At 39.7% G+C, this 20,053-nt stretch overlaps 1 protein-coding gene across 1 annotated transcript in view; it reads right to left on the bottom strand.

Moving 5' to 3' along the window:
- The window catches only part of LOC101855957 (heparan-alpha-glucosaminide N-acetyltransferase), a gene marked incomplete in the record, with an annotated part of 31,880 nt that extends 12,464 nt beyond the window's left edge, over nt 1-19,416 (bottom strand). The window contains 10 exon segments of the mRNA XM_013083987.2: nt 65-177; nt 2,725-2,879; nt 6,330-6,437; nt 7,797-7,900; nt 9,609-9,663; nt 10,267-10,336; nt 11,122-11,255; nt 12,094-12,224; nt 13,689-13,870; nt 19,185-19,416. Of these exon segments, the coding sequence (XP_012939441.1) occupies nt 65-177; nt 2,725-2,879; nt 6,330-6,437; nt 7,797-7,900; nt 9,609-9,663; nt 10,267-10,336; nt 11,122-11,255; nt 12,094-12,224; nt 13,689-13,870; nt 19,185-19,236 (1,104 nt within the window).
- Between the last annotated feature and the right edge of the window lie 637 nt (nt 19,417-20,053).

Here is a 20,053-nt window from a genome sequence, read left to right as displayed (position 1 = left end):
ATACCCCCCCCAACACACACACACACACACACACACATACACACACACACACACACACACACACCTGTGCAGGGTTGTGTACAGGTGCCAGAAACAGGAACACAGAGGCAGTGATCAGGTACGTCCCAGCAAACCTCTGCAACACGCCTGGGATCCGGAAGTTGTCAAAGTCCACACCTGTGGCACCAGGGAAACACTGCAGTAGACAACCTGTCCCGAACTCTCTCTAGTTTTTGTTTTTAGCTTCATCATTTTAATTTCAGCCTTCGTAAGAGTTTCATGGCACATGCAACACAATTTGTCATATGAGCCTCTTTACTTTTGTTCTAGTAAGAGTTTCATGGCACATGCAACACAATTTGTCATATAAATAGAAGTGTCGATGATTAGAGTCAAAAGTGGTACATTTAGAGTAACGAGCAAAAAAAAGGAGGAAAAATCAGGGCGATAGATGTTTGATTGGAGAGAAGGAGCAAACCACATCAGAGCACCCGCCAATCACCCACAGCCACTTCACTTCGGTCTGTCTGTTGTCAAAACGGGACGAAAACAAATCGCTTTGTTTAATCTTCTCAGGTCTTTACATGTGGGTCTTTTTAAGTTTAACGTTAGTGAGAGCTCTACGGCACTTGCAACACAAGTAGTCACATAAGTGCCGAAGAATAGGATTTATCTCTATGGCAGTCTTTCAGAGTTGAAGCGAACTACACAGTTTGTATGCCACATCGGACTGACTGTCTAGCTGCTGTCATCGAGAACGAGGAAGAAGAAGAAGAAGAGGAGTTATAATGGAGAGAGAACAAACACAAAAAAAGGAGGGGGGAAAAAATCAGGGCGATAGTCTATGTTTGATAGAAAAGAAGAAGCAAACCAGACCAGAACATCCATCACCTACTTACAGAATCTGCACTTTAGACTGTCAGCAGCTAAAACAAGATGTAAATAAATCGCTCCGTTTAATCTTCTGTTTTGTTTTTGTATAGTGTTTTACGGCGCTCGCAACTGCATAAGGTCATATGAGCGCACGGGACACATTAAACTTTTTCAGTGGGTAGGAAATTTTGAATTTTGCCCGCGTGGCGGCCGAATCCTACTCTTATCGATTTTAGACCACCAAGGGATCTTTAATGTGTGCAACTTGCACACGGGCCCTCCGAGATTTTTCGCCTTTGTCCGAAAAGGCTAGGTGTAGATCTTTCCTACCAGAAGATCAGGGGTGTGGCTGAAAGACAGCAGTAAGAAGAAGCCAAGGAGTAGCAGTAGAAAGGCTGTAGAAAGAATCAGGACCCCAGAGGAGGGGGGCAAAGGAGATGAGGGAGTGGGGGCAGAAAGAGGAGACGAAAGCAGACGACAGAACATTGCTAGAGAGCAGGAAAGGAGGTGAAAGGAGACAAATTTAGAGAAGAAAATTTTTCGGTCACTACCCCGATTCGAACCCGGGACCTTTGAATGAGAGGCCAACACCTTAACCTCTAGGCCACGAGAGCCCCCTTGATAGATGTTTGATAGAAAAGAAGAAGCAAACCAGACCAGAATATCCATCAACTACTTACAGAATCTGCACTTTGGTCTGTCAGCAGTTAAAACAAGATGTTAATAAATCGCTCCGTTTAATCTTCTCGGGTCCTTTTGCATGTGGGTCTTTTTAAGTTTAATTTTACTAAAAGCTTCACAGCATTTGCAATACAAGTAGTCATATTAAGTACCGAAGGTTAGAGGTGTTACAATAGAGAGAGGAACAAAAAAAAAAAAAAAAGAGAGATAAAGACGACAGATGTTTGATATGAAAGAAGGAGCAAACCACAACAGAGACTCTGCCAACCAAATGTGATATTCAGATGGTGGGATACACCCCCCCTCTCCTCTCCCTCTCCCCTTCTTCTCTTCACTCCCTCTCTCTCCCCTTCTCTCCGTCTCGTCACCTAGGACATCCAGTTACAGGCATGACACATGTGATGATCAGATGGTGGGATGCACCCTTCCCCCCCCCTCCCTCTCCTCTCCCTTTCTTCTCTTCACTCCCTCTCTCTCCCCCTCTCCCCCTCTCCACAGCCTCTTCACTTTGGTCCGTCTGTGGTTAAAATGGGATATAAAAACAAACTGCTTTTTAAAATATTCTCAGGCCTTTGCATGTGAATCTAAAAGTTGGACGACCAACAGAATCTAGAAGACCATTAAAGGAGGTCACTGTAAAATAAGGTTCCAGCATGATTCCTTGGATTTTGGCTTAATTGTTTTGTACCATGTTTGTTTGAGTAAAGAGAGGCACATCAGCACAATAGTTGTCATTTAGAGCTGAGAAAAAGTAAGACAGACAGACAGAAACAACAGAAGAAGGACGAGTGGCGCCCTCAAACCAACAGCATGTCAGCCCATTGAAGTTTTTTTTAAAAATAAGGTGATTTACAGCACACACCTAAAACATTAAAACGTTGACCTTTTCATCAACACTGGGCTAAGTTAGTATCAAGCTGGACTTCAGAGCGGATGGCCCTAGTTCAAATCCCAGACTGGGCGTTCCAAACTATAATTGCTTTGTGGGGTTTTCAAGGTTCTCAATCCATTTGTCTCGGTCCTCTATGAGATGGATGTTAAATTCAGAGGTCGTGCCTAAAAAATCCATGTTTTATCACACGCCTATGAAACAGGGTCCAACTGACGGTACTTACTATCAATCATATGTTTCTAACAGTACATAATCTAGACTTATTCACAGGTACTTACCATCAGTCATGCCAAAGGAATTGATAAGAAGCCCAAGTATGAAGAGCGTAGCAGATCGCTTCAGAATTTTGAGGAATATTTTCCACTTTGGTACAGACCGTCTAAGCTGTCCTTGAAAACTGAACACCATCGCTGTACCCATGATGAAAACGAACCTGGGACGGGATGGGATGGGGGGGAGTGTAGAGAGATAGTCAGGCACCTCACAACTCTCTTTATCTGGGAGCTCGAAGTCATGGAACCATCATATCATGCTTTAGAGACAAACACTAAACCAATGACAGTTATAAACCACAACAACCCTTTTACCTGGGAACTCTTTCTTACTCCCCATCATTTACACATTTAAATCACAAACTAGACAAAGCTAAATCAACACACTACAGGATATTATAACCATCAAGATCTTTCAACCTTTGACCCACCATCATTTCACAAATACAGACTAGACGGGTTGACATTAGACACTAGTACACATTGTTTTATTTAGCTTTTCCCCAAACTTTAGTACCAATAGCAAAGCATTCCAATATACAAGTTACAAATTGTATCATATGAAAGTTATCACAACTTTTAAAAAGGCAAAGTTCCATTTAATCTAAATGCCCACTATTACATTTGACACAAAAAAATCTGCTTCTGTCATATCTGAATAACGATAAATGGAAAACAAAGATTCATATTTCTTGTAAGATCATTCAAAAAGCTCCCTTATAAGAAAGAAAATTGTTTTAGCACAGTACACAGCTACGGTACATGTGACTTGCCTCATAAAAAAGAGGTTTGTTTTAGCGTGCAGGTGCAATATATGCGACTTGTTTCATAACAAAGAGGTTTGCTTTAGCATACAGCTACAATACATGCAACTTGCCTCATAACAAAGAGGTTTGTTTTAGCATACAGCTACAATACATGCAACTTGTTTCATAACAAAGGTTTGTTTAAACTACTTTGACCGTAAAGGGTTCAAATATCGGCATTTACAACATTGACTTTACCTTCTTCTGACTGTTTTCATGACTAAATATCTTTAAAAAATTGAGAACGAAAAAAAAGCCTCTCAAATAATAAAATAAAAATTAGCCATATTGTAGTAAATGACACACATTTAGTATTTAATACAAAGAACCACTTTAAAAAAGAAAAACAAAAAGCAAAAAAGTCTTAAATTAACTCAAGGGCAATTTTAAAAAAAATCCCTTTGAAAAAGTAGAGGCATTAGCAAGAAATGTGAAGAAAGAAGGAAAGAAACAGAGAGAAAGAAAGACATGGAATGTTGAGAGTAATGTGGATAAATTGTGAGGCAGCGTGGTGGAATCAGGCTCTCGTCAAAATAATTAAAGTGAAGAGACTTGCATTTTTCCGCAGGTTTGTGAATTTTTATCAAATTTTTACTTTTTGGCTCAACACCTTTCATGCCCATTAAAGAACTCATTTCTGTGTGGATGTTTCTGAAAAGCGTTGATTAAAGGCATAAAAAAAGTAAATTTTCAGTTACCACAGACTCTTAAGCTAAGAAAATAACTAATCTTTGGCGGCCATTTTCTCACTAATTTAACCTCTGAAAACAGGTGACTCCCCCCTCCTTCTTTTGCAAATATCTTGACTTGTATTCAAGATAAATGGATATTTTTTGCATCCAAATAAAGACAGGTGAACAAGCTTTAAGATGATACCAATAACATTACATGCCCCAAAATTGACGAGAGCCTGATTCCACCACGCTGCCTCACAATTAGAAAATGAACAAAATGAAAGAAATGGACAGAAAGGTGGACAAAGAAATATATTTATGGCAGACCAAAAGAAATGGGAACGTAGAGAGTGATGTGGATGTGTGGTAAATAAAAAAAAGAAGAGAGGAAGAAGAAATGGAGCGAAAGAAAGAAATGTAGAGAAAGAAAGAAATGTGGAGGCACATAGAACTGCGTAACACATAGACATCCTACCATGGAAAGACCAGGTCAGCCACGGTCAGGCCATTCCATGTGGAGTGGCTGAACTCCCAGTACTCACCGCCCCCATAATTCACGAAAATCATCACTGAAATGCTTATTCTAGAAAACAAAAGAAAGAAAAAACCCCCAATAAAAACAAGCCTTTAAAACCCAAATAGCAACAATGCATGCCGCATTCACAACAAGAAAAGAAAAAGTACACATCTATAAATACCAACAGTACATGCCGCATTCACATCAAGACAAAAGAAAGTATACACCTATACAGCAGAGGTCACCAAACCTTTGTCAAAATGGGCCAAATAGCTCGGGAGAATGCCGAACGTGGTTCGGATAACTATTTTGTTGGATGCAAAGCACGAAAAACACAAGAAAAAAAGAGAACCAACCTGATGAATTATCAATACACAAAATATATAATCCAGAAGTAATAAAGACAACAGACCTATAAACTTATCATATTAAAATTTTTTTTTTTTTAAATGTTAAATTTGCACTGAAGAGTTCAATGAAATAATCAAATCATTTAGATGAACAAGACCTGAATGCACTTCAAACACATCTTTTAAGTTTTTTTCCGGCATGGTGGAATGGCCATGGGCCAGATGAAATGACCTTGAAGGCAGGATCCCTCCCACGGACCATAGCTTGGTGACCCCTGCTACGCACAAACAATACATTGCACATGTAGTAAAGAGCACGGGGGGAGGACAAAGGGTTGATGAGATCTTTGTTTTGTTTTAGTAGAGGTTTTACGACGCTCGCAACTGCATAAGGTCATATGAGCGGCAGAAGATCAGAGGCGTTACAAGAGAATAACAAACATAAAAAAGAAGAAGGGGAGATAAGGATGATAGATGTTTGATAGGAAAGAAGGAGCAAACCACACCAGAGCACCCGCCAACCACCCACATGAGATCTTTAAAAAAAAAAAGGAAACCTATAAAGTCGATCTATGTAGCTTTAAGTCTAGCAGTAAAATATAATTGTTGCAATAGGCCTGTACTTTAGTTGTAAATATCGATTGTGTTCTCACTCTTTTCTCATGATATTTCTAGTTGTCAGAAAATCAGCTAGAGAAAATACTGGCAGCTATACTGTAAGTCTGGCAGAAAACATGAGCAAGAAGATGGCCTAGTCAAAATTGTGCAAGATGGCCACCAATTGTCGAGGAAAAAAAAAGTAGTTGTCTCAAACAGGTGGACGTGTTTTGTTTTAGTTTACCGTGTTATATAAAGGGGAATGCGCACATTTTGAGATCTCTTGTGCATGTATGCAAGGGGTGTTAACGACATAGTCACAGAGACTATATCCTTCAAAAGCTCCCATGTACTTATGTAAGTATGTCGGTACATGTTCTATGACAAGAAAACTTGGACGAGAAATACAACAGATAGCAAAACATCAAGGCATGCACACCAGTGCTATAACTAGAAGCGATCTGAAGCTCTGCGCTGGAAAACACTGACAGAGAAAAGTGCGAGTTAGAACCAAATAAAAATCAGCTGTATGAAAGCAAACAATGGTTTAGTGAAATCAAACCAAACCCGTGAGTATATGAAAAACAGAAAAAAAGGCAAAAGAATTAAATACATATATACACAAATGCAAGACAGAGCATGTGAACAGCATGGGTTCTCTTCTCACCAGGGGAACACTAAATCTGCCACGGTCAGGCCATTCCACTTAGAATGCTTGAAGAACCAATACTTGCCCCCACCATAGTTGACAAATATCATTATAATTATTGCTATCCTGTCGATAAAAACAGCGGGGAAAATGTTTACAGTAATCACAATGTGAAGGCAAGAAAAGAATAGGAAAATACAAATCACAACTCTTTTCTCAAGCCCACTGGACATAATATGTCACAGTTGTACTATACACACCTGTACTACACACATCTCATCAAGTACTGAGCACATCTTATCATATACTAAATATACACCTTTCTGTGTAATAAACGCATCTAACTGTATATTATACATAATTCACTGTAATATGAAAATGTCTCAATATATACCACAGACATTTCATCATGTACTACACACACACATCTAACCATGTAGCTTACTTAACACACCAGCTGTGTACTACAAACATTTTATCCTGTTCTTAACACACCTTACTGTGTACTATACACACCTCACTGTGTCCTAACATATCTCTCCATGTACCACACACCTCATTGTATACTAACACACCTCACCTTTTACATAACACACCTTACTGTGTAGATCGCATACATCAATATGTACCAACACATCTTTCCATGTACTACACACCTCAACATGTCCTAACACATCTCTCAATGTACTAAACACACCTCACTGTTTCCTAACACATATCCCCATGTACTACACACCTCATCGTGTACTTAACACATCTCTCCATGTCCTATACACACCTCACTGTGTAGATTACACACATCACCACGTACCAACATATCTCTATAAGTACTACACATACCTCACCCTGTAGTTAACACATCTCTCTTAAGTGCTATACACATTGCACTGTGAACTTCTCATATATCTCCATGTACTAAACACACCTCACTTTGCACACTTTTGTACACACCTCTCCATGTACTACACACCTCACTGTGTCCTAACACATCTCTCCATGTACTACACACCTCAATGTGTCCTAACACACCTCTCCATGTACTACACACCTCACTGTGTCCTAACACATCTCTCCATGTACTACACACCTCAACGTGTCCTAACACATCTCTCCATGTACTACACACCTCACTGTGTCCTAACACACCTCTCCATGTACTACACACCTCACTGTGTCCTAACACATCTCTCCATGTACTACACACCTCAACGTGTCCTAACACATCTCTCCATGTACTACACACCTCACTGTGTCCTAACACATCTCTCCATGTACTACACACCTCACTGTGTCCTAACACATCTCTCCATGTACTACACACCTCAATGTGTCCTGACACATCTCTCCATGTACTACACACCTCAACGTGTATTAACCCATCTCTCCGTGCACTTCATCCACCTCATCATCTACCACACACTATATACTACTACACTATACCACAAAGCTCTGACACTGACCCAGCCCCAGGTTTGAACCACTCACCCCCTGAATGTGTCCAGCGACTTGAGACGTTCTTTGACCGGCACCTTGACCTCTGACCCTGATGAGTCATCCACACGACTGATGTTTGTCGGAGTCCCGAGGTCCTGGACAAAATAACCACAAACTACTCAAATATAATGTAAAAACCGACAGAAGAAAGTCTGAGGCAAAACTTAAAATTCACTTTAAAAAATACTCCATGAAATGAGATTTTGACCGTTGGTCCTTTGTGTTTATAGTACATATACTCTTATGTTTATGGTGTGATGTGCATATGGTCATTGATTGTGTTGTGCTGGTATGAAAGTCTACTTACCTGTTAGCATTAATCTACAGAGCGTATGTACGCACATTCATGCACACATATTTTGTGTTAAAAATGAAAATATTGCAAAGCGCCTAGGACTGTGAAAGTACAGGAGTGGGAGACACAGAACAGATCTTTATCATCACTTCGTCTGTGTCGCAAGCAATTCACTTAAGTCCGAGTGTTTGTTTGTTTGTTTAGTATAGGGTTTTATGACGCTCGCAACTGCATAAGGTCATTGAGCGCGCGGGACACACCTAATACTTTTTCGTAGGTAGGAAATTTTGAATTTTGCCCGGGTGGCGGCCGAAGCCTACTCTTATTGATTTTAGACCACCAAGGGATCTTTAACGTGCGCAACTTGCACATGGGCCCTCCGAGATTTTTCGCCCTTGTCCGAGAAGGCTAGGTGTGTAGATCTTTCCTACCAGAAGATCAGGGGTGTGGTAGAAAGACAGCTGTAGGAAGGAGTCAAAGAGTAGCAGTAGAAAGGCTGCAGAGTCAGGAGCCCAGAGGAGGAGGCAAGGGAGGTGAGGGGGTGGGGGCAGAAAGAGGAGACGAAAGCAGATGACAGAATATTGCTAGAGAGCAAGAAAGGAGGTGAAAGGAGACAATTTTAGAGAAGAAAATTTTTTGGTCGCTACCCGGATTCGAACCCGGAACCTTTGAATGAGAGGCCAACACCTTAACCTCTAGGCCAGGAGAGCCCCCTAGTTTTTGTTGTGTTGTTCCTATCCCGAATCAAGAAAAGCAAGAAAATTGTAAGCCTTGACCATAGCATTAACTTTTTTTTTTAAAGTAGAGGTTTTACGGCTTTCGCAACTGCATAAGGTCATATGAGCGCCAGAAGATTAGAGGTGTTACAAGAGAGTAACAAACACAAAAAAGAAGAAGGGGAGATAAGGACGATAGATGTTTCATAGGAAAGAAGAAGCAAACCACACCAGAGCACCCGCCAACCACCCACATTAACTCTTTAACCATAAAATTTATAATCATGTTTCCGTGTAATTCTCTTGTGTTGGTGGAGATGCGACACGACATATTACGTTATTAAAACCACTTGTTTTATGTCAAACTGATTAAATAAAGCATTACCCAGACGTAGAATTCATTTATCTTTGATTTCCGGGTCAAACTAAAGGCTTGTTAGCTCGTACTTTTTATATTCGGCTCATACCATAACACAATAATAACTTCGCATCAAACAGTGGTACCGTCCAGCCATGGTTACCGACCTCGACTACTGGATGCTGCCCCCACCCAGACATGATCAAAGAGTTAAGAGTTAAACTGAATTTTGGTGATGTCGAAAGGTGCATCATTGACAGAGCTTTGACTTTGAGAGGGTGTAAAAATAAAAATTCTCAAAATTTGGAATGAAGTGGACTGCTTGCGACGGAATGAAGTGGACTGCTTGCGACGGAATGAAGTGGACTGCTTGCGACAGTGACAATTTCTTCCCCTCCAGTGACTGCCATTTTGCCACGATAAGAAGTACTTACAGACATCATGTTTTCCGTGCTCCAAAAACACAGCACACGACGAATGTAGCCTCTCCTGAGGAAACAACACAAGAATAACCTCGTGATGTTTGTTTGTGTGAGTAAAGAGAAGCTCATCAACACAAATATGGTAATTTTTAAAAGTTTTACTAAGAGTTTTATGGCACTTGCAACACAATAAGGTCGTATAAGTACAAAAGATTAGAGGAGTTACTAGAGAGTAACAAACACAAAATAGAAGGAGGGGATATAAGGATGATAGGTTGTTTGATAGGAAAGAAGGAGCAAACCACACAAGGGCATCCGCCAACCACCCACTGAAAAACAACCTCATGAGAAGCACATTAACACAATTTTGGTCATTTAGTGCAAACACAATTTTGGTCATTTAGTGCAAACACAATTTTGGTCATTTAGTGCAAACACAATTTTGGTCATATGAGTGCCAAAGATTAAAGGTGTTATAAGAGAGTAAGAAACACACACACAAAAAAGGAGAGATAAGGACGATAGATGTTAGATAGAAGGAAAGAAAGAGCAAATGACACCAGAGCACCCACCAGCCACTCACTGCCATAAGATCAACACATGACATGACATCAGAACAGATCTACCAACAGATGTACAGAAATCCTTACACCTATGGTTTATAACACACCTGTGAAGATATTTCCCGAGAATCCACATTATGATGAGGAAAAGTCCAATGCTAATGGTAACGTAGATGGCTGAAAAGAGAAAAAGAATGTACAAAACACATTGACGTAATGTACAGAACACACAAACAGAAGGTGTAGAACACACTGAAAAGCTGACAGACACATTGACCTTTAAATACACACACAAACATAACACTGACATAAAAATATATACACAAATACAATAGTAACACATAAATATATACAAAAAACATATTATTGATACTCACATATAATATAAATCCATAAACAAACAAAACATTTCAAAACGTTTTAATGAGAGCTCTATGGCATGAGCAACACAATACGGTCATATAAGTTAAAGGAAAAAAGGAACAAACCACATCAGACCACCTACCAACCACTCACTAAAAATGTTAAAAAGGTAGCCATGGGATTTTACCCCTTCAACAAAGAAACTGATTCCTCAAACACAACACTCAAATGTTATAAGGTTGTTTAGTTTTAGTAGAGGTTTTATGGCGCTCGCAACTGCATAAGGTCATATGAGCACCAGAAGATTAAAGGTATTACAAGAGAATAACAAACATAAAAAAGAAGAAGGGGAGATATGGATGATAGACGTTTGATAGGAAAGAAGGAGCAAACCACACCAGAGCACCCACGAACCACCCACTTATAAGGTTGAACCGTTGACCTGATTCAAACTCATTTCAAATACTGCTCTTCCTGTAGTCTGTTTTTTTTATAAACAGAAACTGATCATGTGAACTTGTCTTGCTTATGGGCACAATTATCAATTATTTCTAGTTATTAAAACGACACTTGAACATTTTTATAACAGGGTAACTTACGAATGTTGGAATCTTCGGGGTCGTTCATTAGAACGGACATGCATGAGATATCCTGGCCTGCCTGCGAACCTTCATGCTGGATGTAAATGTTGTAGACACCTCCCTCCACATACAAGTCTGTGAGGGACTCCTCACTGGGTGGGGTGGGGCGAGGTGCGGGGGTGGGCAAGGTTGGGGGGGGGGGATGGAAAATTATCAGAGACTGTATTATGTAGGTACTCCAACCATAACACATTTTTCAAAAAGTCCTAACAAAATGTGAGCAATAAAATCTATGCACAAAGGTGGATCGAGGGTGTCAAGGAAACCCTATGAAAACATAACATCAAAACTGAAAGAGCTGCCGAGCTGGCCTACCATAGAAAACTGCACTCCCCTTGACGCTTAACGGCAACAGAGGATGAAAAAGTAAAAGTTAGTAAGTACAAAGATATGATATCAAGCATGGATGGACATTTCGAGAACTTTTCTAAGAGTTCAAAAACCACATCAAAATTTTTTTTTAAAATTGCAGATTAATAAAGTTGAAAAGGAGAAAAGTAATTGACTTTCACAGGTGGACGTCTTGGAAAGTGTAATTTTAGTTTTTAAAAACACAAGGGGGAAAAATGGGATGAGAAAGTTGGGAGAGGTGGCTGTTTCGAACAGGTGGCCATTTGAGCAGGTTCCACTGCTTTTAGCTTTAGTAAGCCTTTCATGGTACACAGATAAACACAAACACACCCACACCCACACACACACCACACACACATACACAGAGAAAAACATCAACCTGCAGGAGGCACGGATAGTCGACTATTGGACTTGTGGTGGAGGCAGATCTAGACTTGCACACATTGTGTTTTCGTTTAACTTCAGAGATGAGTTGGCTTCTGCTGCTTTAGCACCATTAGTTAGTTTGCAGCGCTACACGGGATGATCTAGGGCACACACACATACACACACACAACACAAACACAGACAAACACCAACCTGCAAGACAGCGAAGGTTTGACCAGAGTCCCATTACTGTCTACCAGTCGAATCTCCACCCGGACTGGCCATCGCGAGTCCACAGAGAGTGTACAGTTCTCTATTACTGTAACAGTGGGGATTAGGTCGCACTGTGGACAGAGAGACATTTATAGTGATGGGAGGGAGACAGACATACACAAACACACACATAAACACACATATAAATAAAAATACACACATGCATAAACACATACATAAACGCACACACACGCATTCAAGTTCTCAGTTACAGTCACGGTGGGGATCAGGTCGCACTGTGGACAGAGAGACACATATACAGTCCATTCCACTTGTAGCAAAGTTGGTTGTAAAGATCTTCGGAAGCAGTGATCTTTTTCCGTGGAAAGGGCACCGATGTAACACAAACTCAATAAAATTGAAACGGTTGTGCCGAATTCGCTACATCCGTCGTGACGGCTGTAGTGATGCGTATTCTTACCCCGGCCCATATAGTTAATAGTACAAATATAACGGTTTTAACGGTGTTTCCCCCGTGGTTAGTTTTGACCTAGCATTGATGAAATCGATGATGTTTTGTAACGTTACGCACATTCAAACAACAGTACGAGGCATCAATCTCCCGATACTATTGATAACCTTATATGATAAGCGCCAAAGCGAACACGATACTGCCTCTCTCTCACTTTGCCTAGCACCATGAGGGAGAACTACAGTGAGGTTGGGTACTGGGATTATTTCCCTGAATTTTTCTTCCAACGGCTGTTGCGAACTTTGAATGTATCAATATTTTTTCAGGTCCCCCAACCACATCACTACAAGCATAGTTGACTGTACATAGTGTGAAGGGAAACACACACAAAAACACATGCATAAACACACAGTCACACGCACATACACAGTTCTCCATCACTGTCAAAGTGGGGACAGTGGGAATCAGGTTGTGCTGAGGACAGAGCGACATATGGTGAAGGGAGGGAGGGAGGGAGGGGGGAGGGGGAACACAGACACACACACACACACACCACACATACACACACACACACAGAGTTCTCCGTAACCTTGTAACATTGTTAGACACAAATGTCTCATCTTGTCTCACCTTGTGACACATAAGTGTCTCACCTTGTCACAAATAAGTGTCTCACCTTGGCTTGTGACACATAATAAGTGTCTCACCTTGTCACACACACATAAGTGTCTCACCTTGTCACACACACACACATAAGTGTCTCACCTTGTCTGTCACACATAAGTGTCTCACCTTGTCACAAATAAGTGTCTCACCTTGGCTTGTGATACATAATAAGTGTCTCACCTTGTCTCACACACATAAGTGTCTCACCTTGTCACACACACACATAAGTGTCTCACCTTGTCTCACACAAACATAAGTGTCTCACCTTGTCACACATAAGTGTCTCACCTTGTCATACATAAGTGTATCACCTTGTCATACATAAGTGTATCACCTTGTCACACACAAGTGTCTCACCTTGTCACACACACATAAGTGTCTCACCTTGTCACACACACATAAGTGTCTCACCTTGTCACACATAAGTGTCTCACCTTGTCACACACAAGTGTCTCACCTTGTAACACTGCTGGCTCTGTAAGTACACGACCAGGGGAACCTTCGTATCATCGTTGATGACCTTGACCAGAGCTGTGTCCATCTTGGCCTTGGGGCTGTGCCGGCCACACATAGCTGGGATCAGAGGGGCCAGGGGCCGCTCACACCAGGCCACAGACGCCAACGAAACCAACAACAACACTGACCAGGGAGAAAGGCAATAATTTTACACCTCAAAAACGCACAGTTTAGAATGTTAGAAAGTCTCCTGAAAAGAAATCTTACTTCTTTTACATGAATATTAACATTCACAGTGAAGAGGAGAATAAAAAAAATATAAATTAATTCACTTTCATGGGAAAAATAAAACAGGTCTAAAAACCCACCACATTATAAAAATTGAGCTTGGGCATGTAGAATCAGACTTTCAGTGAAATTTCTAAAAACTATCTACCACAGTAGTGATAAAAAGTTCTATAAATAGGTACACTACAAGACACACAGATCAGTAGTGTCCAGGCTTCTAGTGGCTGGTAATCTTGACTCGTCATGAACTATCTTGTAGCGGTTGGTAATCCTGGTTTGTTCTCAACATGTATCTCTCAAGAGTCCTCATGAGAAAACAAGATAACGATCCACCCTTGATCAAACGTGTTTGCCTTCCCTCGCTCGGCTGACCATTTCGAACCAGTTTGGGGCGGAGACAAGAGAGGCAGGCAACATGACTGGGGGGGGGGGTTATGGAGGAACAGACAATGGGGAAGTACTGTGTCTTGATTGACAGAAGTTTTAGTCTTTGATTAAGCGTGAGTTTTACACCTCTTGTAACACAAAATAGGTCATATTAGTGCCAGCATTTACAGGCGTAGCTAAACAGTAACAAAGAAAAGAAGGACGAGAGATGAGATAATAGATGTTTGGTTAGAAAGAAGGAGCAAACCACACTAGAGCAGCCTCCAACCATCCACAGATTAACTATTATAAGGGTAAGAAGAGGAAGCATCTTTTAGTTTAGTTTTAGTAAGGTTTTACAGCGCTCGTAACTGCATACGGTCATATGAGTGCCAAGGGGTGGATATCAACAGAGAAACTGTCCAAACGGGGAATCAGGTTTTCTTTGCTCACCTCTCTAGCCTCAACAGCACAAAGTCTGCTTTGACTATCAAGGCACTCTGGAAATAGCAGTTCACAAGAGAGTGACAAACATGCAAAAGAAGTAGAGGAAAAAATGACGATAGTAAGGACGAGGAAAGAAAAAGCAACAGTTCCCCCTGTGTCGTTCCAGCCTAGTATGAGCATGACAATGATAAATCAGCCCATGAAGAAGCATCTTTGTTTGTTTTAGTAAGTGTGTTATGGCACTTGCAAAACAATAATGTCATATAAGAGCCGAAGATTAGAGGTGTTACAGGAGAGTAACAAACACAAAAAAGAAAGAGGAGAGATAAGGACGACAGATGTTTGACAGGAAAGAAGAAGCAAACCACACCAGAGCACCCGCTAACCACCCACAGAAGCACCTTTATCCCCGTCTCCCAAGCAAGGACTCAGTAAGGTGCGAGTTCAACGCCCCTCTCTGCAGTCAGGCCCAGACCATCATATTCCTCAAAAAGATAGCAGAACCTCTGTCCTGCAGCTCTCTAGAGTCACATTTTTTTCGTTTTTACATGTTACTTGAGCCAATAGTCACGACATTTTTAGATGACATGTTGTAAAGCCCAGTGTCACAGCTTTTTAGATTACACGTCGTAGGGTCAAGAATGAATGTTATCATGAATGAATAATATTATGATCAAAATATAATTATTATCTTCACTGTCTGCAACAGAAAGAAACAGCAAAGTTGCTTACATTTATTTGATTAACCTTACTTGACAAATCTTTCTGACATGATGAAACATATGCCATGTTTGGCTGTTTTGGGTTTTTTGGGGGGAACAGTATGCTTTACAGGTGCATTTTAGTCACATAGCTTTCAGAGAGTAAAAATACTTAGTGGGAATCAGGACTTCAGACAGTCAACGTTTACAGCTGAGAGTTTCTTTTCAGTAGAGTTTGTTACATTTGCTATATCGAGGTTTTACTACTGTATTACTCATTGTCTTGCCGTGCATCATACCTTTATACCTTTAAGAGAGGGGAAGCAACAACAGATCTGCCGCAAGCTGACTAAACGCCTTTTTTTCTTCAGAGCAGTTTCGAGAAAAAGAGGTTTTTTGTCAGCATTATCATTTAAAAATAGAGCCATTCCGAAATTTGAATTCTAATTTACTAAAAAACTAGTCACAGTTTCAGTATGATTATTTTTTCACACAAAGTAGGGTAACTGATCAGGCTTTCGATTTAGTAGGTAAAAATTTTTGCCGCCAAAATGAAAAGGCGTTTTCTCAGCTTACGGCAGAGATGTGATTATTGCGTTGTGACACCACGCACACACCTGCCCCTCACATTCTCCTCTACTCACCTTCTAGCTCAGCTCTTGATTTCAGAACCGAGCCTAAGTAGGCTTGAAAACAATGTTAAACTCAAGTTGTACATTTGAAGTGATGGCTCCATAGTATCTATCAAACACTTTTATACCATTAATGAACAAGACGGCAGCCTCCCTGACATTGCTTTAGATTGATTAGAGTCATAGTCATTGCTATTGTTATCAGGAACGAATGAATAATATTATGATCAACAAGGCTCTGATCGAAGAACTGATATCTTCACTGTCTGCCATAGAAAGAAACAGCCGAGTTGCTTACATTTTTATTTGCTTAACCTTACTAGAAAAATCTTCCTGACATGATAAATTAGATGTCATGGTTGGCTGTTTTTTTATTTTTGTTCTCTTTTTAGTGTACATCTTAAATGTCTCGAAATGCAACACAAAAACACACAGAAAACTGCTTTCAAATACAGCATAAATATACACTATTAACTATTTTTAGAGCATACATACATCCTAATCTCTTTTATACCTTCCTATAAAAAGCTGGACTGGGTATAAGAGACAACTATATTTTACCATGAAGGATATACCACCATTGTCTCTATTGAGTAGTAGACGTGCCACCACATTGGTGCAAATTTAGCTTCTGGTCAGCAGACGTGCTGTGCCGACTTAACTTTAGATTCAAAATGGGCTTTTGATGTCTTCCAACTTTTTTACCCACAGAGACATTAAAGAGAACTATTGTTTTTTACCCGCTTTAATTGTGGTCAGACGAAAGTGAACAAGCTAAAGAAGTCAAATATCATACACAAGTAGTCATAAATGTGATATATATTCCTGATTACAATTACAGTGGAGTCCACTTTTTAAAATCAAAATCTGCAGGACTGTTGAATTTTCTTGGCTTTACATATCTCAATTTAGCTATGTTTTTAGTTTTTAAAAAAGAAGTTGTTTTAACTCATTCGCTACATACTATTTTCGGCTTGTGGACATATTTTTTTCAGGAGGGCGAAATAAGATGGTGAATCATGGTGACTAGTGCGCAGTTCACAGGTCTTTGGGGCCACAAATTCAAATGATATTTCAACATACTAAATACCTAAAATTTCAGAAGGCCAATACTTTTGTAGAATACATCTGCAATGACTATTTGCGTGTTTTTCAACTTTGGTTCCTGTAAGAGGCGAAATGCAACACAATTTTGCTTGGATGCGGATAAAACTTGAAAAAAAAAAATCTTTGGTGAAACAAAAAATATGTTTGCACTTAGCCAAATGATACATGTATCAAAATAACCATAAAAAAATGAATATAAAACTGGAAAATATTGAAAAATTTGCAGTTATTTACATACATTCCAGAAAATTTGTCATTTCAATCATAACGTCCTAAATTGACAAAAAGAATATTTTTTTATAAATAAACCTTGAAAAAAGGACGGCAGATGCATTCACAAACAGCAAAAAAACACTGAATATCTTATGGACTTATTCAGAATTGCATATGGAATAAACCTATATACAAGATGTCTTGAGAGGTAGTTTTGGGGTAAAATTTAACCAAAAAATAGTGATTTTGGGGATAAAAAAATATTTTGACAATTTAGATCTAGATTTAGACATAGATCTAGCACTGAAAAATATTGATCTCTCAATAACAGAGCACTGGCAATTTGAGTCCAATAGTAGGTTTTCAATATTCTAAAGAAGAGTCCTACATTTCTTTACTGAGGAAAAAATATATTTTGTTGTGAAAAGTACTGAGACCAGTGTCTGGGTAATAATTTGGGCTTCGCGATAAACTTTGAAATTGCGTTTCAAAACTGAATCTAGAATCTAGATATAAACTTACGATTTTTGGTGGAAACGCTCGACTCGGAAGTCAATGTTATTATACCTTTTTATATAAAAATTTTAACATGATATGTTACATGTAGATTGGAATAAAATCTAAGCTAGAATTATAGGTCGCTACTCGAGCCGTTGGGGGTGGCTTGCCGTAGCGAAGTCACTTTCGCCGCGCCGTTGCCCACGGTGATAGTGAATGAGTTAAAGAAGAAATTGTAACATCAGGGATTTCATTTTAACTCTTTTTATCCCGCAAGCGTACCCTCGAAGACTCTGTACCCATCCTGCTCCAACTTGACCCTGATTGCCGCGCACACGTTGGATCTATAGATCTAGCCCTACCCATCGTTACAGCACGAATTCCAATACTGACCCCATCACCATGATCTGAATCATTATAAGATGAGTCTAAGTCCTGTTCGTTATCATCCACATGGAATTTACGGCACTTGTTTCAGAGTCACTTTCTTCAAATTAGTATCATTCCCCCTAACAACCCAGCGCCACTTCAAAAAGTACTTCATCGGTCGTGAACGTGCGTTTTCGAGACATCATTCAAGCTTCTACACACCAATAAAAAGAAAGGAAACTGCTGTTCATTGAAAAATTAAAATATTTAGACAAGCATCGTTGTATTTGCGTACTTTGGTAATTACAAGCAGAACTAGCTTCTTTAACGTGACCGTATAGCTGTTCCGAGTTTACTCATAGCCCGGACTGGTCCTCATTACGAGTATATCATAGCCCGGACAAAAAGAGTTAAGATTCTTTCGGTTTACTGCAGTTTCGAATCAAACATGATGTTCGGTTTAAGCGGACTTTACTGCAAACTGGCAGTCATCCCCTTCATAACAAATCAAAAGATAATTTAATAATCTTATTATTTTTAGCAGTTAGGAGGCAGTCGTATCAAATTCTGTCTTTTTATTGTGTCAGTTTAGTTCAGTTTAGTGTTGCGGCAAACAGACAAACATGAAACAGCTGTTCCTTACTCCACTGTATCAAATGAAAATGTAGTCAGAGTGAGCGAGTATCAAATGGCCATGGGAACTGAGTAGTAATAGTAGTAGATCTAGTAGTAAAGGCAAAGGTTTGACACAGTAAGGCGTAAAGATCATTATAGCATAGAGTCGCAGACTGCGGTATAGAGTTACACATCAATAATGAATTTCAATATATGACTGACAATCACTTGACAGAATCACCCCCAGAAAGAGAAACATACCTTTCGCCATTGCATGACAGTGTAACGAAGACACAAGTGTAAAGACATTCATCCTGTTTCTCAGATCTATGTTCTGTAATTGTCTCCCAGTATCAATATGTGGGGAGTCAGTGATAGTGATACCAGAAGGTATCTTGGTACCGAGCAGACAAGTGTTATTTTCAATCAGATTTTCCTACTGCTTCCTGCACTCCAAACTGCTTGTACTCAAAGCGGTAAAGTTGTTTATAGTATTCGATACCGAATAGTCTATATGTCCTGCCTTTAGGTTAGGCCAAGATCTAGAAATGTACATTTCCTGTTCTATTTTGGCCAAAAAGTACTTTGTGACTAAATTAAATAATATTACATAAAAGTATAATGTTTATAACTTAATATTCCAGTCTTCTATTATCCCCAATAAAAAGCCTTATCGTTATTTCGTTTCAAGTTGCAATAAGGATTATTAATATTATTAATGTCCCTAGGTGGTGTTTTAGCTATTTTAGATGACAGGTACACGGTACAATTAAGCCGTGCTGTTTAGGCTGGCCAATAATTGCAATTTTAGCCAGGTCTCAGAATGATGATTAATTATAGGCCTATTCAGCGTACAGCACAGTCTGATTTTGCTAAATGTGACTTCCTAATACTAATAATAAGTGCAAAAAGTAAATGAAATCCATCTGTTTACAAAAATCTCAAAGTTCAGGATGGGCCAGCTTGGATCTCGAAAGTATTGTAGAATTAGATCTACAATAGACGTTTGCATAGGAGGGAAAAAAATACATTGCAAGGCTTCATGGTATATAGTTTCGAGCTTTGGGGGGAGACAATAAGGGGTACAGCCAAATAAGGTCCGGATGATTGAGCGAGTTGTCGCTCCCCCC

The sequence above is a fragment of the Aplysia californica genome, unplaced genomic scaffold (genome assembly GCF_000002075.1).
Source record: "Aplysia californica isolate F4 #8 unplaced genomic scaffold, AplCal3.0 scaffold00266, whole genome shotgun sequence".
Lineage (NCBI taxonomy): Eukaryota > Metazoa > Mollusca > Gastropoda > Aplysiida > Aplysiidae > Aplysia > Aplysia californica.
The sequence above is the reverse complement of the archived record's forward strand: the minus strand, read 5'-3'. Positions and strand labels throughout refer to the sequence as shown.